The sequence below is a fragment of the Myodes glareolus genome, chromosome 21, assembly GCF_982192425.1.
Source record: "Myodes glareolus chromosome 21, mMyoGla1.1, whole genome shotgun sequence".
Lineage (NCBI taxonomy): Eukaryota > Metazoa > Chordata > Mammalia > Rodentia > Cricetidae > Myodes > Myodes glareolus.
Genome location: NC_142046.1, coordinates 12,453,370 through 12,476,754, shown reverse-complemented (window position 1 = coordinate 12,476,754; position 23,385 = coordinate 12,453,370). Strand labels below are relative to the sequence as shown.

The 23,385-nt window shown below is 45.1% G+C and overlaps 1 protein-coding gene across 4 annotated transcripts in view; it reads right to left on the bottom strand.

The window, feature by feature from the left end:
- Garnl3 (GTPase activating Rap/RanGAP domain like 3) overlaps nt 1–23,385 on the bottom strand; it is a 149,995-nt gene that overhangs the window by 108,004 nt on the left and 18,606 nt on the right. For 3 of the 4 annotated variants that reach the window (XM_085681345.2, XM_085681346.2, XM_048432154.3), the window contains exon 2: nt 21,398–21,568. In XM_085681345.2, the coding sequence (XP_085537471.2) occupies nt 21,398–21,540 (143 nt within the window). In that variant the 5' untranslated portion in view covers nt 21,541–21,568. Of the gene's footprint in view, nt 1–21,397; nt 21,569–23,385 lie in introns of those variants that run through there. The other variant, XM_085681348.2, reaches the window with a different exon arrangement.

The window sequence follows — 23,385 nt, the reverse complement described above, 5'->3', positions numbered from 1 at the left end:
GGAATTGAACCCTGGACCTCTAGAAGAGCAAACTGTGCCCTTATAACTGCTGAGTCAGCTCTCCAGCCTGCTAGTCCTCTCCCCACCACCCCAAACACTTTGAAATACAACCTTCCCGTACTTTTATGTGTACACTAAGTTTTAAGAAAGGCATGTATCTAGATCCGACCTGACTCTTTAACACAGAGTCCTATGATCACTGACAACCTCTGCCGGTCTTTGGAACTGCTGCTCTGAAATGAGAAGCGGCCACAGCGACAAACACTGGGGGAGACGTGAAGCTAGACCACTCACTCACCGTGGAAGAGGCCGTATCTGATTAAACTAAACCTGCGGTTACCATATAACCAGCAGCTACACTCTGGGGTATTTATTTCAGAAGAATAAAAATAGTACACCCACAAAAACTGTGTAAAGTACATTCAGTGTATATTTATCAATAATAGCTCCAAACTAGAAACAATCCAGATGACTTCCCAGGGGCAAAGAATAAAACCAACTGCAACTTATTGGCACCTTGGAATACCACTTACCAACTAGAAGAAAACACAACCACTGTGCACAACAGTGTGGTTGACTCTTTAGGGAGCCGTGGTGCATGGAGTTATCCAGTCCCAAAGGGTTTCACTCACAAGTCTATTTATATAACATTTTGTTTGTTACTTTTAGAGACCAGTCTGGGCTGACTTTGAACTCACTATGTGGCTAAGGACAACTTTAAACTCCTGATCCTCTTTCCCCCACTTCCTGAGTTCTGGGATTATAGATTATAATATAGATTATTATATATTATCTGGGATTATAGATCCCAGAGTGGCACCACCACTCCTGGCTTTATACAGAATTCTTGAAACAACAGGATTCTGGTTATCACAACTCCCACGCCTGGGGATGGAACAATCCTGTTTCTTATCTGTGGTACAAGACACAGTCATCTACCCATGAGATCAGACTGTATGTAAATCTGGGGCAATCTAAGCAGGACCAATGGGTTCCATCGCTGTTTCCTACTGAGATGCTGCTGTACTGTTGACATGCAAGATTTTCCCAGTGGTGTTCTCTGTGTTATTTCTCACCACAGCTGCATATAAACCTATTATTATATGCCAAAATAAAGAGTTTACCTAAAAGTTGGGTACACATATGTAACTCTATCTAGCTTCTTGGGAGGCCAAGACAAGAGGAGTGTTTGAGTGAGCGATTCAAGGTCAGCACAGGCACCTAACAAAATCCTATTTCAAAGAAAAAAAGTTTAATAAAACAAAACAAAAACCCTGTAGGACTAGAGAGATATTTCAGTAGTTAAGAATATTTGCTGTTATTCCGGAGGACCCCAATTTGGTTCCCAGCACCCCCACAGGCACCTCACAACCACCTGTAACTCCAGTTCCAGGGAATCTGTTACCTTCTAGCCTAGAAAGGCACCTATGTGACCTACACTCACACATACACATACATACCCATATAAATAAAAAAACTATATCTAAACCAGTGGTGGTGCACGCCTGTAATCCCAGCACTTGGGAGACAGAGGAGCTCTGTGAATTTGAGGGCAACCTGGTTGACATAGCAAGTTCCAGGTCAGCCAAGGGCTATGTGGTGAGAATCCTTCTCAAAAAAGGAAACCATCACTAACAACAAAGAAAGAAAAGAAAGAAAGAAAGAAAGAAAGAAAGAAAGAAAGAAAGCCCTATATGTGAAACTTGTGTGTGTGTTGGGGGGGGGGGACGATGCTCAGTGGGTGAAGTGCTTACCACATGAGCACAAGGATGTATGTTCACCCACCTGAAACAAAGCACAGCAGTGCACAGCAGTAACCAGGACTGCAAGGGTGGACTCAGAGCTCATTTGCCCGTCAGGTTCAGTGAGAGACAAGGTAAGGAGGACAGCAGCCATCAGGGGTAAACAGCTGGCACTGACCTCTGGCATCATACCCATGTGTACATACATCCACATGCACACAATCCCCCACATGCATATGTACACGTGAAAAGCAAAACTAAAGCCTGTGTATCCACACCCACATGTTTTCTCTCTTTCAACGAACAGCTACTGAGCACCTACAAGACACCAAGGAGCAGCCAAGGGCTACACCCAAGAGGCATGCGCTCTGTTCTCCGAAGGCTCAGAGTCCACAGCCAAAGGCCTTCTCCAGGGATGCCTGCCACGTGCCTGCCTTTAGCACAGACAGTCTGACACACATTTCTCAGCTCAAGACCCAACTTTTCAGTGACAATGTTGGCTTATGTGAGGTCAAGACCAGAGGGATTTTTGGCTCAGAGCCTAATTTGTTTGGGAGAAACATTGTTCCACATGGAATCTATAAATGATATAACTAAGGTCAATATAAAAATCTATAATCAGCTAACATCATCTCTTGCTGCCACCTCCCTTCACTGCCTGAATCTTTGAGGAAACCCCGTTGTGCTGTTAGGTTTTACTGTAAACCGGATACAATCCGAAGTCGTCTGAGAAGAGCAAACCTCAACGAAAGAATTGCCTCAATGAGACGAGCCTTTGACCATGCCATGAGAGACTGTCTTCACTGATGGCTGATGTGAGAAGGGACAGCCTGCCATGGGTGGCACCATCCCTAGGGCCTGGCCTGGGCTGTAGAAGAAACATAACTGAGCATTCAGTGAGCAAGTCAGTCAGCAACATTCCATGGTTTCTGCTTTGGTCCCTGCCTCCAGGATCCTGACCTTACTTCCTTCGCTGATAGGCTATGATCTGGAAGTGTAAGCCAAATAAACCCATCCCTCTCCCAAGTTATCTACAGCCTGAGTGGTTTCATCAGAGCAACCGAGATCAAGCTAGAACACCCTTCAAAGCTTGTTTCTCCAGGTCTCCATGTTTCCCACCTGGAATTCACAAGATCTGCTTCTAACTGAACCAGACCTTAAAGACACACACACAATCCCAGAGTGGATTCTTCTGTGCAATGTCCAGACGGCCAGAACCGTCACTATGCAGTGAGCCTTGCACTTGAGCTAGTTAGACATGCAGAATGCTAGGTCCCACTCTGGACCTAATGAGACAGAATCTAATTCTAACAGCTTTCCCAGGATGTATAATCACACTGAAATAGCAGAAGCACTGATTCTAGGCTTTGCTTCCTAATCCTGTCTTGTTATCATAATCATCTGAAGGGCTGGAGAGATGGCTCAGCGGTTAAGGGTACTTGGTTCTATTGCAGAAGATTCAGGGTCAGTTCTCATAGGTCAGAACACTCATGGTGCCTCGCAAACACCTGAACTCCAGTTCCAGGGAACCTGATGCCCTCTTCACCTCCATGGGCACTAGGTTCTCACGTGATATACAGACATACACATAGACAAAACACCCATACACATAATTTTTAAAAATCTGAGAAAACGATTTAGACATTTTCCTTTGATTTGTTAATTTTGAAATATAATGAATACTATAGTTACACCTGAAACACTGGTGAGCTGCTCCCTGCCCCCATTTTCACCCTCCTTCCTCTGCTATAACATGAACTGATCAGGTATCTGCTCTTGGCCCATACTCTACACCTCCACAGCCTACAGATGCAGCCTGCCACACTCCACTGCACATAAGGGCTTTGTTACATAAATGAACATCTTACCACACTTGTAGCCCTAGTCCATGCCCCCGACTCTGGTACGGCATCCTGAGTATCACTTCCAGACAGCATTTCCTCTCCAGTGTCAGGTACCTCTGTTGTTTGTGACTTTGAAAAATTACATGTACTTATGTTTCTGCTTATGTACATGGATGTGGTGTGCCATGGTGTGTGTGAGTGGCTTCTCTCTTGCCGTCATAAGGCTCCTGAAGATTAAATTTTGCTCTTTAGGCTTGGCAGCAAGTACCTTTACCTGGAAAGCCATCTTGCTGGTCTTGCTTCTTTTTTTAATTATTTATTTTTATTGAGCTCTATATTTTTCTCTGGTCTCCTCCCTGCCTCTCCCCACCCCTTCAACCCTCTCCCAAAGTCCTCATGCTCCCAATTTACTCAGGAGATCTTGTCTTTTTCTACTTCCCATGTAGATTAGATCCATGTATGTCTCTCTTAGGGTCCTCATTGTTGTCTAGGTTCTCTGGGATTGTAATTTGTAGGCTGGTTTTCTTTGTTTTATGTTAAAAACCACTAATGAGTGAGTACATGTGATAATTGTCTTTCTGGGTATCAAAATGGTGTTTTCTTGCTCCATCCATTTGCCTGCAAAATTCAAGATGTTGTTATTTTTTTCTGCTGTGTAGTACTCCATTGTGTAAATGTACCACATCTTCATCCATTCTTCGGTTGAGGGGAATTTAGGTTGTTTCCAGATTCTGGCTATGACAAACAATGCTGCTATGAACATAGTTGAGCACACGTCCTTGTGGCACAATTGAGCATCCTTTGGATATATACCCAAAAGTGGTATAGCTGGGTCTTGAGGAAGGTTGTTTCCTAATTTTCTGAGAAATTGCCACACTGATATCCAAAGGGGTTGTACTAGCTTGCACTCCCACCAGCAATGCAGGGGTGTTCCCTTTACCCCACAGCCTCTCCAGCATAAGTTGTCATCAGTGTTTTTGATTTTAGCCATTCTTACAGGTCTAAGGTAGAATCTCAGAGTTGTTTTGATCTGTATTTCTCTGATGACTAAGGATGTTGAACATTTCCTTAAGTGTCTTTCAGCCATTTTAGATTCCTCTGTTGAGAGTTCTCTGTTTAGGTCTGTACTCTATTTTTTTTTAATTGGATTATTGTTCTTCTGATGACCAATTTCTTGAGTTCTTTGTACATTTTGGAGATCAGACCTCTGTCTGATGTGGGGTTAGTGAAGATCTTTTCCTATTCTGTAGGCTGTTCTTTTGTCTTGTTGACCTTGTCCTTTGCTTTACAGAAGCTTTTCAGTTTCAGGAGATCCCATTAATTAGTTATTTCTCTCAGTGTCTGTGCTGCTGGGGTTATATTTAGGAAGTAGTTCCCTCTACCAACGCGTTCAAGTGTATTTCCCACTTTCTCTTCTATAAGATTCAGTGTGGCTGGCTTTATGTTGAGGTCTTTGATTCATTTGGACTTGAGTTTTGTGCATGGTGATAGACATGGATCTATTTTCATTCTTCTACATGTTGATATCCAGTTATGCCAGCACCATTTCTAAATATGCTTTCTTTTTTCCATTTGATATTTTTTGTTTCTTTGTCAAAACTCAGGTGTTCAAAAGTGTGTGGATTAATATCCAGGTCTTCAATTTGGTTCCACTGGTCCTCCTGTCTGTTCTTATGCCAATACCAGGCTGTTTTCAGTACTGTAGCTCTGTAGTAGAGTTTGAAGTCAGGGATTGTGATGCCTCCAGAAATTCTTTTATTGTACAGGACTGTTTTGTCTGCCCTGGGTTTTTTGCTTTTCCATATAAAGTTGAGTACCATTCTTTCAAGGTCTGTAAATAATTTTGCTGGGCATTGCATTGAATCTGTAGATTGCTTTTGGTAAGATTGCCATTTTTACTATGTTAAGTCTACCTACCCAAGAGCATGGGAACTCTTTCCACTTTCTGCTGTTCTTCAATTTCTTTCTTCAAAGATTTAAAATTCTTGTCATACAAGCCTTTCACTTGTTTGGTTAGAGTTACTCTGAGATATTTTATGCTATCTGTGGCTACTGTGAAGGGTGTTGTTTCTCTGATTTCTTTCTTAGCCCTTTTATCATCTATGTACAGGAAGGCTACTGATTTTTTTTTTTAGTTAATCTTGTATCCTGCTACATTACTAAAAGGGTTTATTAGTTGTAGAAGTTCCTTGGTAGAATTTTTGGGATCGCTTATGTAAACTATCATATTATCAGCAAATAGTGAGAGTTTGACTTCTTTTCCGATTTGTATCCCCTTGATCTCCTTTAGTTGTCTTATTGTTCCAGCTAGGACCTCAAGAACTATATTGAATAGATATGGAGAAAGTGGACAACTTAGTCTTGTTCCTGATTTCAGTGGAATCACTGGGAGTTTCTGTCCATTTAGTTTGATGTTGGCTGTTGGCTTGCTGTATATTGCCTTTATTATGTTTGGGTATGTTCCTTATATCCCAGATCTCTTCAAGACTTTTATTATGAAGGGATACGTCAAAAGTTTTTTTCAGCATCTAATAAGATGATTATGTGGTTTTTGTTTATATGGTGGATTACGTTGACAGATGTTCATATGTTGAACCATTCCTGCATCTCTGGGATGAAGCTGACTTGATCATGGTGGATGATGATTCTGATGTGTTCTTGAATTTGATTTGCCAGTATTTTATTTAGTATTTTTGCATTAATGTTCATGAGTGAGACTGGTTTGTAATTCTCTTAGTATTGTCTTTATGTGGTTTGGGTATCAGGGTAATTGTAGCCTCATAAAAACAGTTTGGCAGTGTTACCTCTGTTTCTACTGTGTGGAATAATTTGAGGAGTATTGGTATTAGTTCTTCTTTGAAAATCTTGTAGAATCCTGAGCTGAAACCATCTGGTCCTGGGCTTTTTTTGGTTGGGAGACTTGATGACTGTTTCTATTTCTTCAGCAGTTATATGTCTGTTTAATTTGATTATCTGGTCTTGATTTAATTTTGGTAAGTGATATTTATCCAGAAAGTTGTCCATTTCCTTTTAGTTTTTCAATTTTGTGGAGTACAGGTTTTTGAAATATGACCTGATGATTCTCTGTATTTCCTCCGTGTCTGTTGTTATGTTCCCCCATTTCATTTCTGATTTTGTTAATTTGGATATTCTCTCTCTGTCTTTTGGTTAGATTATATAAAGGTTTGTCTATTTTGTTGATCTTCTCGAAGAACCAACTCTTTGTCTCATTGATTCCTTGTATTGTTTTCTGTTTCTGTTTTGTTGATTTCAGCTCTCAATTTGATTACTTCCTGCAGTCTAATTCACTTAGATGAGTTTGCTCCTTTTTGTTTTAAAGTTTTCAAATGCTCTATTAATTCACTAGTGTGGGACTTTTCCAGCTTCTTTATGTAGGCATTTAGTGCTATGAACTTTCCCCTTAACACTGCTTTCCTTGTGTCCCATAAATTTGGGTATGTGTGTGATCATTTTCATTGAATTTTAGGAAGTCTCTAATTTCTTCCTTGACTGATTAATGATTCAGGTGAGCACTGTTTAATTTCCATGTGTTTGTGGGTTTTCTGGAATTAGTATTGCTGTTTTATAGTTTCTACCATGATGTTCTAATTAGGTATACTGGGTTATTCCAATTTTTTTTTTGTATTTGTTGAGATTTGTTTTGTTACCGAGTATGTAGTCAATTTTTGAGAAGGTTCCATGAGGTGCTGAGAAGGCATATTCTTTTCTGTTTGGATGGAATATTCTATAGATGTCTGTTAAGTTCACTTGAGTCATAACATCTGTTAGTTCCCTTATTTCTCTGTTAATGTTTTGTCTGACTGACCTGTCCAGTGGTGAGAGTGGAGTGTTGAAGTCTCCCACTATTAGTGTGTGGGGTTTAATGTATGATTTAAACTTTAGAAGTGTTTCTTTTATGTATGAGGGTGCCCTTGTATTTGGGGCATAGATGTTCAGTATTGAGATTTCCTCTTGATGGGTTTTTCCTGTGACTAATATGAAATGACCTTCTTCATCTCTTTTGACTGATTTTAGCTTGAAGTCTATTTTGTTAGGTATTAGGATAGCTACACCCGCTTGTTTCTTAGGTCCATTTGATTGGAAAGTTTTTTCCTAACCCTTTACACTGAGGTGACATCTGTCTTTGAGGTTGAGGTATGTTTCTTGTATGCAGAAGAAGGATCGATTCTGTTTTCATATCCTGTGCCTTTTTATAGATGAGTTGAGTCCATTTACATTAAGGGATATTAATGACCAGTGATTGCTATCTCCTGTTAATTTAGTTTTCGTTGTTGGTGATATTAATTTGTGTGTTCTTCCCTTCTTTGAGATTTGTTGCTGTGAGATCATCAATTGTCTGTGTTTTTGTTGATATAGCCAACTTCCTTGGGTTGGAGTTTTCCATCTAATACTTTGTGTAGGGCTGGGTTTGTACCTAGGTATTGGTTAAATCAGGTTTTATCATGGAATATCTTGTTTAGTCCATCTATGGTGATTGAAAGTGTTGCTGGGTATACTAGTCTGGGATAGCATCCGTGGTCTCTTAATGTCTGTGTAATGCTTGACCATGACCTTCTGGCTTTCATTGACTTCAAAGAGAAGTCAGGTGTATTTTTGATAGGTTTGCCTTTATACCTTTATAAATTATTTGGCCTTTTTCCTTTGCAGTTCTTAATAGTCTTTCTTTATTCTGTATGTTTAGTGTTTTGATTATTATGTGTTGAGGGGACTTTTTTTTTGATCTAGTCTATTTGGTGTTCTGTATGCTTCTTGCATCTTCATAGGCATATCTTTCTTTAGGTTGGGAAGTTTTCCTCTATGATTTTGTTAAATATATTTTCTATGATTTTTGAGTTCAACTTCTTCTCCTTCTTCTACACCTATTATTCTTAGGTTTGGTCTTTTCAAGGTGTCCCATATTTCCTGGATATTTTGTGTTAAGCTTTTGTTAGATTTAATGTTCTCTTTGGCGAATGAGTCTATTTCCTTTATCGTATCTTCAGCACCTGAGATTCTCTCTTCCATCTCTTATATTCTCCTATTTGTTTGCATTTGTGGTTCCTGATTGTTTTCTCATGATTTCTGTTTCTATAATTCCCTAGGCTTGTGTTTTCTTTATTGTCTATTTCAGCTTTCAAGTCTTAAATAGTTTCTTTCATATGTGTGATTGCTTTTTCTTGGTTTTCTTTAAGGGATTTGCTGATGTCTGTAGAGAGCTGCGTGGAGCTGTGCCTTTAAGATGGTGCCCTCTGCGAGCCCGAAAGTGAGCGCACTCTGTGATAAACAACTCCTTTTATGGTGATGGCCCGTGACCTGCTATGATTGTGTGTTGCTTGCATATGCTTGAGCCTATGGGCGATGTCCACGTGGCACTCCGGGATAGGCGACCATAGCCTATATAAGGGCTGGGAGAGGTCTGTCCCGGGACAGAAACGGGAGAGAAGTGAGAGAAGCCAGAGAGAAACAACTGTTCAAGGTCCTGAATAAACTGCACGCAAGAAGCGCTCCGTTGTCGCGTGGTCATTGCTGGTTCGAGGCGGTCGCGACAGATGTCTTCCAATTTTTTGTTTGTCTTTTCCTCCATTTCTTTGAGGGAGTTTCTCATTTCCTCTTTAAGAGTCTCAAACATTCTCCTGAAGTTATTTTTTAGGTCATTTCCTTCTGCTTAATCTATGTTTGGTTGTTCAAGTCTTGCTGTTGTAGGGTCTTTAGGTTTTACTGGTGTTGTGTTGCTTTTTGTGGTGTTGCATGTGTTCTTACCTTGTGTCTACTCATCTTTTACTCTAATTGGTGTGGTTGGGGCTGTCTTTGACTCTGGTGATTAATCTTCTAGGTGCCAGTGGTCGTGTGGCTGTTCCTCGTGGTATAGTCAGTGCCACAGTTCTAGTTTCCTGTGGAGTTTACTGGCTCAGACCTGTTTCTGTAAACGTCCCTGGTCTGGATCCACTCCTGCAGAGGTCCCTGGCTCTGATCTTCTCCCTCGGAGGTCCCAGACTTGCATGCACCAGGACATGCAGAGGACATGGCTCAGGCCTACTCCCTCAGAGGTCCCAGACGTAGGCCCGGACCACAGAGGTTTCTGGTTCCTGTCTACTCCCTTGGAGGTCCCAGACAGACGCCTGGTCCTGCAGAGGTCCTGGTTCAGACCTGTTCCCTCAGAGGTCCCAGACTCACACCCAGACCTGCAGGGGTCCTGGCTCAGGTCTACTCCCTCCAAAGGCCCTGATTCACACCTGGACCGGCAGCGGTCTCTGGCCCTGGCCCACTTACTTAGCAGTTGCTTCCCTGTACCTGCTTCTGTGGAGCTCCCTGCCTCAGGTTTGCTCCAGACCAGGTCACTGGCTCAGTCCTGCCTCCACAAATGTCCTTGGTCTGGATCTGCTCCCGCTCCCGTGGAGTTCACTGTCCCAGGCCTGCTCCGGCCCAGGTCACTGGCTCAATCCTGCTCTTCGATGGTCTTGCTTCTAACATTCAGTGTTATAACACACACTCTTGATAACAGGGACAAGTCATCCCTCAGTTAAGCATCCAGGAGTGGAACTGCGGGGTCAGGTCAGGTACACTGTTACTTTTCCTGCCAAGTGACAAATTCCTTTCCCCCTCCTCCCTCCTCTGAGAAGCTCACAGGCTCTACTTGTTCTATATCCTAGCCAGCATTTGAGCTGCCGGTGTGAAGGGTAGGCAATGCTGTCTCAAGGAGGTGTGGTTCTAATTTGCTTCCCTAGGTTATCTGAGGACATTCTTCCTAACCTTACTGGCCACTGTTCTCTCTTTCCTGAGCTCCTATTTCACATTTTTTACCCCACACCTTTCTTATTTGTTATGGTCTTTTCCTAATCACTCTGTAGGGGTTTATATCTTTTGAATACCAACCACTTCTTGGTGAATCAATTACAAAAATTTTCCAGACAGTGGTTTTACTTCTGTTCCTGGTATCTTCATTGATCAGGCTGAAAAATCCTCAAATGTGAATGTAGATACTTTCAATCTCTTCCATATGGTCTTAATTTTTTTGATATATATAAAAAAATATATCTGCCACCATGATGTCATGCAGTCTTATTCTTTCCCTGCAGAAGTTTTAAAGTTTGCTCTAACAGTATTTTCACTCAAATATAGAAATACCCAGTTCTCACTGCCAACTCCTTGATATGCAGCTTCAGGAGTGGGATCTATGTACCTGCAATTTTAACAAAAATAAACTCCATCCACAACGCTATTACAGCCAGCCTGTGAAACAGTCGGGCCCCTTTCTCACTCCCTGGATGCCAGCGCAAGGCATTTCCTCTACATAATCCCAGAAACCACCTCATCTCTGTCTCCTTCCCTCGGGTGGGGGAAGAATTCCAGAAACTCCCAGGTACAGAGATTGACCGAGCATCTGGTGTCCAGCCCAGTATCTGTGACTGAGTGTCCTTTACCAACTACTTCAAAAAGCTCTCTTCATTTACACTATGCCCCACGGGTCTCCTTTCTTCCTGTTAAACAGGTTTTCTCTATATCAAGTTGCAATCCATTGCTGCTTAATTTCCGCCAGCTGGTCCTCCATCGACACCCTTTCCTTTTTCCTAAACTTCCTCGCCATCACTTACACCCCCGGCCACCTGTCTAGTCTGGCTCTGCTCCCCTCTCCCTCCAGCCCTTCAGCCACACAGCCTTCCTCCCTCTTTCTTCAACTTGCTGAGTTTCTTCTTGCCTTACCTAGATCGTCCTCTCTGAATGTCACCTTCTCCATACCCCTTTCCCCTGGGCTAGAGATGACAAAGAGGGATTTGATTAGTACCTGTCTGTCTCTCCATCAGAATTTAACCCTGTTGCTTCTGTTCAAGACTGAAAATCCTTAGCACTTGACATAATAAATGCCTGGCACAAAGTTAGCCCTTAGTAGGGTTTTCTGAGCAATGGATGGATGGGTCAATGAATGTATGCATGCATGCAAGACGGCTAACCCTTTGGGGCCACACAAAACAAATTAAGGTCATTTCTACCGCAAAGTCTTTCATACGCCTGAGAGCTGCCATGTCCTGGAGGTTGAGAATAACACTGGAGATGAGGTCAGTTAATTGCAGAAGTGTCCAAGGGCGACACAGGACAAACACAGACCATTTCAGAGCCTTCTCTAGGGTCAAGCCTGGAGAGACAACCCCTGTACTCAGGATTCCACAAGTGACTGAAGTGAGCCATGTTACACAGTGTATGCAAGAAACTTGTTTCTGAGTCAGACACGAAAACTGAAAAAGTATCTCAGGCTAATTTAAAAGAAAATCCAGATTTATTTAATTAAATTAAATTAATACAAAGCCAGTAGTATGACTGAACAACAAAAAGGTAGTGAGAGCTATCACAATGACCAAATGTCATTTCATGACCAAGTTAGTGTTGAGATTGGTGGTTTTCCTAAGCAGGCAATGCAACTGAGACTGACAGACATAACACTAAAAACTCCATCACCTGCAACCATCAAAATTCACACAACAGCTCTCCTTAAAATTCATGTATTTTATGCATACAAATTATAGTTTAATGAAAACTCTGGTCATGCAAAGAAAATAGAGAACTAGGAAAGAAAACTTAGATGAATGAATATCTATACATTTAGAGAAGTTTGTCTGATGATTATTTATCTCTGTCTATCCCACAAGTAACTCTCTTCTTGACTTCTGACAAGAAATAGCTCCTTCATGGGCCTCAGTAATGACAGCAGGATCTGATCAACGAGCTAATCCAACAGATGCTGATCATGGTACTTCCTGCTGGGTGGAATGAGAAGAGGGCACATGAAAGTACTTATGATGCTGTGTCTGATTTGAGCACAATAAAAAGAGAGATAAATGTGTCTGTGCCCCTTATCAAGAGCCACACACCAGAGCATCCAGCAGCCAGAGAAGAAAATGTAGGTGGAAGCTGACATTGGCTCTGGTCTAAAACTGTGTCCCTTTGGGAAGCCTAGACATCAGGGAAGGCAAAGTTCCGTCCCCACTCTATATTCTCTACCTCGTGCCTGCAGAGTAAACTGGCCAGAGACAGGGTAACAGGACTAGCAAAGGCAAACACAGCCATTTCTAATTTTATACAAATGGAGGCTCGAAAGAAAGAAAAGGAAAGAAAGTCCAAAGGAACACTTAGATTTGGGGACCTAGTAGCACTTTTAACAAAGGGCACCACACAGCGAGGTGACTAGACAGAAGAGAGAAGCTGGAAGCTCCTGGGTGGACTCTGCAGAAAGGTGAGCGTGTAGAAGCTGGTGGGAGGTGGGGCTATTTAGCAAGGTTGGTTATGCAGAGTCATCTGGTGCCTTCGTTTTCCATTTCAAAACAGCTGTCCTCTTGGTTTCAGAGAGATGAGGGGCAACTTCACACGGGGGATGCAGGCCCTGCTGTTGGCAGAGGTAAGAGAGCTTCTTGTGTCTGTCTTTTCTCCGTTATTTGCAAGCTCACAATGTCCCTTATGCCAAAATGGCAGACTTTGTCCCCTCATAGTCAATACGAATATGTCAGAAATGTAGTCTCTAACAAGCAAGCAAACAAACAAAAAACCAGTTTGCTGAACTGACACGACACTTGCCTTGAGGGAACCGAGGAGAGAGATGGCCCAGGCTACTTTTTTTTCTGTGTTGTATTTTGCGTGTGGCCTGGATTAGGTCTACTCTGGCTGATGGGTGCTTAGTTTCCCTCCAGGCACACACAGACCACACTGTGGGGAAGCAGCTAACTCCTCCTTGGTGCTTTTACAGATCTAGCTATGAGCCTAAAATGTCTCCTGAATGCTTGCTCTCGAAGTTGGCGTCTCAGAGACTCTCCTAAGACAATGAAACTCTGAAACTCATGGCACAGTGTGTTTGAGAGAAGGGAGGCTGTTTTTCAGAGTGAACGGAAAAACTGGACACGCAGAAGTAGAGGAGACGAAGCATTAGAATTAAGAACATGCATTACTCCAAGGGACAACAAGAAAAAGCTGGCCACTTTCTAAGGTCAAAGCAGGGCTTACAGAAGTGAGTGTGGTATGGTGGATTTGGGCCGGGCCACTGATGTTTAAAAAGCACACTAGTATGCAATCAGCATTGACACTGCGTCCTTATGGTGTTCTGGTTCTGTAATTTGAGTTGTGCACCCCAAATGAGTTTCTGGTCCTTACGGAGTATAAAACGGGAAAGAACGACATCTTCCAGTCAAAGGAATACCATTCTTAGCCGTGGGTAACCTCCTTAGGGAGAAACGGTAGCTTTTGGCGGTTATTCCTACAGGGGCTGCAGAAATACTTCGGAGTGCTGGGCATTCAGAAAGGGGCCAGGCTGTCCCCACAGAGAGCGAGGCCATCTTCTTGCCTGTTTTTAGGTCACACGAAGCAGCAACAAATGAGTCCTCTTCACGTGCTTCATTTAACAACACCCTTAGCCCCATGTCAATGTCAGTGATCACCTTCCCCCTCCAACTCAGGTCACCTCCCTCCCTGGACACTTCACTGCTCCTGAGCCTGCAAACATGATCTCCATGTTAACAGAACTCCTCACAGCAAATCCCATCTCAGATCTTCCCATCTGCAAATTGTAACTTTCCACACTGAACACAGTTCCATACATACCCTAGCCGTCCCCCAAACATCACACCCAAATCAGACTCTCTCGGATCTCACGGACCAGACTGCCACCTTCTGTCCTGCCATTTAGGGTCTCGCCTTTCCTGCCAGTATCTAGCTAGAGTCACCAGGCACCGCATTCCCCTCCACAGCATCAACTTTTCAAAACCGTGTGATATAGCTGTGTATCTGGATTTCCTTCTCCAGGGACAGTGTGTGCACCTGCTTCAAAACTCAGCAACACAAGGACGCAAGTGGAGCCATTCCCCTTCTCCTGTCCCTCCTTGTCCTGCCCACAGCAACAAAGGCAGCTTCTCGCCTTTCTACCAGACATTCTGATGCACACAATCTCAAAGAGAAGTACAGATCCACCTTCTTCTGCTTCCTTTGAATTTATTATCAGCATGTGTTGGGGGGACAGCATGTGGAGGCGAGAAGAAACTTTCCATCTTTACATGGGTCGTGAGGATGGAATCCATGTGCTGCTAGGCTAGCATAGCAAACATTTTACTCACTGAGCAATTCTGTCAATCCTACCTCTAACTCTGCATGTGTGTGCATGTGTGGTGTGTGTACATGTTCACACATGTGTGAGTGCATGCATACATGTGGGCGCACCTGTGGAGGTCAAAGATACATCAGGTATCTTCTTTAATCACTCTCCATGTTATATATTGAAGCAAGGTCTCTCAATTGAACCCAGAGCTCATGGATTTGGCTAGCTTACCAAGTTTGCACCAGTGATGGCCTGTCTCCACTTCCTGAGTACAGGGATTTTAGACAAACCACCTGCATCTGAACTACACTTGTAGGGCAAGTGTTCTACCTGCTAAGTCATCTCCCAGCCCACTCTTTCCTTCTCGTAACACACAGAGCAGCGTACTACAACCAGGTTCCTGCACTTACAGGTTCACACGGACTGAGAATATCTACAGCCCTCCCTCCATTCTCTCAGCTCTGGCACTGCACGCGTGCAGCCCCTCTCCTCTTCTCATTCCCTAAGCAGCACAGCACAGTGCATATTTACGCAGCGTTACATAGGTGTACGAGTGGTGTCAGGATGATGTGCTGAACAGGAGATGCGTGAGTTACGAGCAAACTGTCTATACAATGCAAGGAACTACATTTGCAGGAGGCCAAGTGTCCTAGAACGAGTCGCCCACGGAAAGCAAGTCAGAAGTGCACACAGCCCTATTCATGCCCTTGCTGCCATTTCTGCATAGTATACCTCGGAGGTTTTCCTAATCTAGTAGGGCGCCTGTGTCCTTACACTGAAGGAACGTGTCCTACTTTACCCAGCATGCTCCACTTAGATGGCTCTGGCACTTTACTACTAGTGACGACCCAGTGGCATCTACCTGTGGACCCTGCAGCACCTACAGTGTCTGTTGTTCCCTGCTTAGCCTTAGCGCAGACCTGCACTGTGACGAAGTCTCCCGACTGTCCCCTTAACTGTCACCTCACAAACAGTAGTGGGTACTTCTATGTGCCAGGGACTCGATGGAGACAGGGAGGAACAAATGAATAAGAGACAGGAGAAAGCAGGCTCCAAAACAGCCTCCCTCTGCTCCTGGCTGCAGTCAGAAGGAGTGACAGGAGTCAGGCAGATGGATATAAAACAAAAACTTCCTTATTGTCAGTGTTTTGCTGGCAAAACAGGCTGAGTTCTAGAGTTGACCAGGCTCCTCTGCTTTCCCTCAAGTCCAGACTCTTGAACAACCCTGTCAGTGAGAGGCCTGTGCAGAGGGACAGATGGTTGTGGTGGTGGCCAGCGGAACTGTTGTCTCATGACTGTCAAGCTCCCAGGAGACAGACAGACGCACCTCCATACCTGCCTCTAGAAGACTCAGGTGGGTTTTTCAAATGGAATCAGGAGGTGAAATAAAGTCTAAGCCCCCGCAAGCAGCAGCATATCCAAAAGAATGGGGCCACTGAGGGGTCATGGGAGCTATCCAGGCTCTTCCTGAAGTGGGGAGGGTTTAAATCTAATAAACTCACCACATTAAAACCCCTGTCTGACGTGCCCCACAACTACTGGATGCAGTTCAGAGGATGTCCAAGCAGCCGCAAATGCACCATCGCACAGTCAGACTCCACGGACTCTGTCAGCAGGACTGCCACTCTCTGGCGAGCCACTCAGGATTAGGGCCATCTCCTACATCCCCCTTTCTCATAAAACATTAAAAGAAAGGGAATAGAACGTCCCTAATTGTAAACAAAAAAGTTACCCCCACCACTGGGTTTTTACCAGGAGCACGTGTGGTCTTTCAGAGCCTTTGAAAGCTATTTTTTTTATGTCTACATAAAATAGTGCTTAGCAGTATGTCTTGGTGACAAACTTTCAAATACATGGCAATTTTCTTCAAAAGATTAAAAATAAACCATCATTAAGTCTGGCAGAGAATTGAGTCTGAGCTACAGACTTTTCAAACGCACACCGTTATTGCAGGGGGAAGACTACTTGACAAACAAGAACCGGAAGATGGTGGAAGGGAGTCCAAACTGAAACTCCTTCCCTCCTGACTGCCATCCTTTTAGGGAACATGGTCCAGAATGGCCATCCTTCTGACATCTCCCTAGCTTTCCCCTATAGATTGAGCTATGATACCCCAGCAAAGAAATTTTACCTCCTGGTCTAATTAGCCATAGATTCGTTATTTTCTTTTTTCTTTTCTCCGAAGCTGAGGACTGAACCCAGGACGAGTGCTCTATCACTGAGCTAAATTCCCAGCCCCTAGTCATACATAGATTTGAAAAGCAAAGAACACCCCAGAAAGCTGTGCCTCCTGCATCCCCAGCGCGCCCTGCTCTCAGAGCTGTGTCTCCTGCACCCCCAGCGTGCCCTGCTCTCAGAGCTGTGCCTCCTGCATCCCCAGCGTGCCCTGCTCTCAGAGCTGTGTCACGGCTTCTTGATCAGCACAGCCAACCGACTCTCACCGCCAGGGCTTCTGCTGCATTTATCACCTCCACCCAGATTTCTGGCTACCACGAGGAATGCTCAGTAAAAGATTCCATGATCTACGGTTTTGACAAAACCTCCCTGGTCATCTTTGTGGTGAGCCAGACCACTCTCTTCAACCACTGGCTTTCACCAGTCACCCAGCTGCATCGAGTCCTCTTGCCTCCTGGCCGCTCCTTTTCTTCTCCGAGGCTGCTCTGCTCACCAAGGTAAGGACTATCGCATTGGTCCTCAATAAGGGACACTCCCTGGGAGGCCAGAAAGAGCCTGTGACCCAGGCTGGAGAGCTGGAGCCCTCCCCAGAGTCTTCACAAAGCTCGAAGGACAGTCTGGGCTGCCTGGGACCACAAGGCACGAAACAGGTGAAACCTGCAGGTAAATGAGGTGGAGCTGGGGATGGAGGGCAAAAGGCAGCGGGTGGAGAGATGAGAAAAACCATCCTGACAACAGCACTGGCAACCTTGGACCTCGCCATGCCAGAAGCCAGGCCCACAGCTGTCACCAGCCTGTCATCAGCTTTCTGCCCTCCCTCCCAACCCTCGCCGATCCGAGCTGGGAGTCTGTGACTGACAGCCGACAGACCCCTTTAGTCCATCTTTTACTTTCACTTCCTCGTTAAACACACGTGGGCTGGGACTTGCTCCCGCACACACACCTCAAACAGTTGCTTGCCTCAAGGCTCACGCAGCCTCACAATGCCCCCAGAACTCAGCATCTCACAGCGCATCCCCACCCCGACTTTCTACACTTACTATCACCTCCTGACAACTAAGTTCACCAGGAGAATTGCTGCTCCCATCTGTGCCTTGCCCATGCTGACCTTGCCTCCTGGAGCCCACACACGCCTCGGCCCATTTATAAATATACTGAAGACAGAGAAGAGAAAGGGGGTCCTACAGCTCTTCAAGTCCATTGCACACTCCTCGAGTCTCTCCTAAGGAGGCCTGTGCCTACATATGCAGGGGAAAGCCTCTTCAGCCCCGACAGCGTCTGCCTTATGCTCTTAGCTTGGTTCTCAGTTTAGACAGACTTTGTGCTGTCACGTCTTAGGGCTCCCTTACTAGTGACAAGATCCAAAACTATCCTGATGTCAGAGTCAGAACCCTGAAGCTCACCTCCTTGCCTCCCCACGCATATTCAGGTTCATCCTAACATTCTTCCAAAACATCTGGAGCTCACGCCCATCATTCCTGTACCCCTCAGAACACCTACACTGCCACTAGACCCATCCTACCTAAACCTAGCTGCCCTGAAGTCATTATCTTCCTGGAAGCAAATCTGAACAGTTTCTGCCCCACCCAGATCCCTTGGTGGTTTGGTTTCTGTCAACTTGTCCAGGACCACAATTCACCACTCTACTGCCATCCAAACCAGACTGCTCAGGGTATTCTATCACCCAGGGTGTCTTACGATGCTTGCCTTAGGAAAGGTCTCACCACACTTACCCGAAAAGTCCCCAAATTCCAGATGCTCATGCCCAAGTTACCAACACCCAGCGTGAACCCAATCACAACAAACACATGCTCAGAAAACTTTCGGTTACCAGAGGCTTCTGCAGGATGAGAACATTAGCAAGCATCCAGCACCATCCTGGTTAACTCTGTGGGCTCTGCCATGAACAGTATTTGGTGATGTAGAATGTATAAGGGTTGCTTTTATTGGCTGATGAATAAAGCTGTTTTGGCCAATGGCTTAGCAGAGTAAAGCCAGGCATAAAATAGAGAGAGAGTAGTTGGAGTCAGGGAGACGTCATGTAGCTGCCAAAGGAGACAGATGCCACTGGACCCTTACCAGCAAGCCACAGTCTCGTGCCCATACAAAGATGAATAGAAATAGGTTAATTTAAGATGTAAGAGTTAGTTAATAAGAAGCCTGAGCTAATAGGCCAAGCAGTGTTGTAATTAATATAGTTTCTGAGTGATTATTTGGGTCTGACTGGCTGGGAGATGAAAAAGCAGTCTCTGTCTACAACTTGGTATTACCAACATGTTCTGGGGCTACTGATGTCCCACAAGCACTTCCCCTGAGGCACCAAGGTTAACTGGTGGGCACTGACTAGACCACACACAGGATCAAATCCCCAGTCAGTCACGATTGCACAGGTCTCTTGGCCACCCTAGCCCCCTACGTCCTTGAGCGTAAAGTACAGTTAACAATAGGTAGCTGTCTGGTTTGTGGCGATTTTTTTTATGACTAAATAAGAGAACGAATTTAGGCAAATGTTTGTGCAAGTGTCTGTACACAGATGACTGAGAGCTGCTGAATGAATGAGTCTATGAATGAGCAACCCACAGCACGGTGGTAGTTCGTGAAGAAACATGTTTCTAGCCTGCTTTCCAAAGGACTCCAAGTAGAATCACTTTGGAGTCCAGTCTGTCCCTAGTGCAGTCCTGATCCACCCATGCCTATGTGGCAATGGAGGACTGCCAGTGAATGCGCCCAACCCAGGAGCTGTCATTCCGTAGCTCCCCCAGGGCCCAGGTGCTTAAAGTGATCCTTCCCAGAGGGAAACCGGCCACCCCACTAGCAATGTGGGCCACCCAGTGGCTGCAAACACTCCCTGTCCTCTTCCCTGGCTAGGCCCCGCCCCTTAAGGGCCGCAGAGGACCCCGGTGTGGATGGCTACCTCAGTTGGTTTTCTGACTCTCCAGCAGCTTTGCCCCGACCCTTCATACTTTACTAGTGGTACTGTGAAACTTGTAGTCTACGAAAGATGCCTCTCAGGCTCTGCTTGCTAACTAACTCACCTGGGCTGTTTCTGCAGGTCTCGGGTTACCTACTAACCCCTATCCCTTTGGCCACTGTAGGCAGCTGTAGCCCTGGGTGAATTGAATGTTGAAGTATATCTTTAAAGTTCCATTTCAATCAAGGTGACAATGAATCTCCATCACCTAAGAGGCAGCTTACGTGTGGGGCTGGCTTTGAGTGGCAGTGGCGGCTCACTCCGCTTCCCTCTGGATGCAATAGGGACTGTCAAGCAGGACTTCCCCCTGCATTTGCCTTTCGTATTTCCTCAAAGCCATCAAGGGCTCCAACTATTTAACAGTGTGTTCAGATCCCTCAGCTGGGCACACATGGGACTGATCTGTGCATATTTCATTCATGGTGGTTACAACTGTCCTCAAAGTTGACCACAGATGAGAATCATCTGGAGTTTGTGACCAATTCTAGACATCAAAACTTTGGAGGGACAGTGGAGACTTCTGGAGCTTCTCCAGGGGTGACTGCCCTACACCAGGCTGACGGTGGCTAACTTATCACCTGTCACCACGGCTGTAACACACCTTCCTGGATGTGAGCCTTTCCTGTGTCACTTCCCAATGTTCAGCCTTGGTACCCGCCCAGCTCCTCCCTCACCATCTCCAGCACTCGCTTCCCCACCAACACTTTCTGCTGCTTCTCCTCCAGACCCCTTTAGTTCTCTCCAGATCCACAGAGTCCCCGGAAGTTGTTTCATAGGCTTCCTGGGTGATCTGAATCCATACCCTTCCACCTTTTCTTGACTTCCCCAAATCACCGGCTACAGCAAATCTGATAACTATGTGTTGGACGGATCAAGCATTTCCTCTGTCTTGAAGCCAATCGCATCACTGTACCTCAATGTCATTGTATCACTGTACCTCAATGTCATTGCATCACTGTACCTCAATGTCATTGATTCTTGTGAAGTGCTAAGCTCCTTTTCCCTCTAACACCTTCATTCAATTTTCATCCAACAATATCACAGCCTGTGACAAAGGCCTGAGGCCTGAGGCCTGAGGCTCAGGAGCATACAGGAACGCATAGAGCAACCAGGCACGTTAAGAGTCCACTAATGTGTTAAGTGTGTTAGTTATTTTACACATGAGGATTTCTTTTGATTGATATATATATATATATATATATATATATATTCATTCCATATGCAACTTGATATTGAAGAGTAAAGAAGATATCTTTGCTTATGTAACAGGATGCTGCAGACATATACAGAAATATTTCCTAAATGGTTATTGACTCAAGAATCATGGCACATTTCCTAGCTATTAGAACTCTTTGCAACAACACAGGTAAGTGACTATCTGCCTACGAGCTGTTAAGTCCCCTAAGGCAGGAACTGGGCCATGCTGCTCATTATGCCTAACACAAGGCTTGGCTGGCATAGATGCCCAACGAATATTGTCAAATATGTAGGATATCTCAGAAGCAAAACGGTCTCTCAGGCCCCTCACCCCTGCCCCCATGAGACGAGATGATGAACAAGATCTCATAGCAAGACACTCCTTTTACTTACTTACAGGTTGACCTGGGACTCTAGTTCGGGGTCTTTTGTTGGCCACGTCTGAAGAGGCTGGATGCCGAAGGAGAGAGATGACTTCGCTTTCCAGAGGAGGGTCTGTGCCAGCTGACTCCCACAGGACCCCTTGGTCAGCGGATCCATTAGCGGGCCTGGAGGCTGAGACGCTGTGCTGAAGCAGAAGGAGATGGGAAAGGGACTGAGAACTGGAAGGTGACAGGGTCCACCTCAGCCCAGTCTGGAATTTGCCCCCAAGGACGGCCTGAATGTCTGTTCAGGAGCATTAAGGGGGACCCCAGGTGTCCAGCAAGCCAGCATCATGACCTTTGTCGAGCTGCTCAGGGGCCTGGTTCTGAGGAACTGCTTGGGATCAATCTGAATCCCAACACACCCCTCAGCTGTGATTACATTACCCATTCATACGTCCAAAGGGTCTTCCTAGGATCTGGATATGATCAGAGTGTCCCTGAGAGGTTGATCCGTTGAAATTTAATCCCCACTGTTAGTATTAAGAAGGTGGAGACATTTGATTATAGCATGTAGAGGCAGAACCTTTGGGAAGTGGTTAGATTATATGAGGTCACTGGTATTGGGTCCCCATAATGGAATCTTGGTTGCCTCAAGGAAAGCAACATCAGAGGCACATGCATGCACACACATACACATGCACATGCACAAGCCTTACACAATCACAGGATTCTCCCAGAAAGAAAAGCATCGCCATGAGGACCCTCATACTTTAATAGGAAATGTGAGCTATAATAAATAGTAATTCAGCCAATAGTACTTTGCTGTGGTAAAGAACAATTCATATCTAAAGATCCAGTGGGTATTTAAAAAATCACCAGCTTGCAGGGCATCACGCATGTTTGGTTCAAAATACACCATTTTTTTAAAATCCTTTTTTAAAAATAAAAGAGCAATCTTTAATAGCATTTGGTCAAGAGGTGCTTTTTAAACTATCTTTTCCTGGAAAGATTCTGACAAGGTGGAGGGCAGGAGGGCTAGAGGTTCAGGTGGCGTCATCTGGGAAGGCAAGCTACATGCCTGGAGGCCCACGGACGCGCGTCCTCCTGGCATCCGGGCTCGCTAAAGCAGAATTCATTCTAGACCTATGTCTAATGAAGAAGAAATCCAAATCCACCTGTGCCCCACCTGTCCTTGACCTTTCTCTTGCTCAGACCCTCTGGTGTTCCTTCTTTGTAAATGACGATTCAGCTTCTCTGCTTTGGCAAAACCGCCTGCTGTAGAACTGACCTGCAGGTCCACTAGCCTCCCCCATTTACCTTACAGCAGCTACACAGGCATCAAAGGTCTTTCACCTGTGACAGAAGGCAAAGGGCTACTCTGATATGTGAAAAGGTGTGTGTGTGCGCACACATGCGTGTGCAGGGCTGTATGGAGGCCAAAGGTTGACATCAGCTATCTTCCTCATTTGCTCTGTGGTGGTCTGAAAGAAAATGGCTCCCAAAAGGAGTGGCACTATTAGGAGGTGTGGCCTTGTTAGAGGAGGTGTGTCACTGTGGGGATGGACTTTGGGGGTCTCTCTTGCCCAAGCTTCCCTCTGTGTGACAGTCAGTTGACTTCCTGTTGCCTGCAAAATGTAGGGCTCTCAGCTCCAGCACCACGTCTGCCTGCACACCACGGTGCTCCCCGCAATGGTGATAATGGACTGAACCTCTGAGACTGTAAGCTGATCCCCAACTGAATGTTTTCCTTGTAAGAGTTGCTGTGCTGCTCCCAACTCCAGAGGGGGAGAGCAATGAAAGAGATATCCAGACAGAGGGGGCCGTTTGGGGGTTAGGAAGAAACTTGCTGCCAGGGAAACTCCTAGGAATCCACAAGGATGACCCTAGCTAAGACTCCTAGCAATAGTGGAGAGGGTGCCTGAAGTGGCCCTCTCCTGTAATCAGATTGGGGACTACTCTGTCATTAGAGAGCCTTCATCCAGTAACTGATGGAAGCAGATGTAGAGATCCACACCCAAGC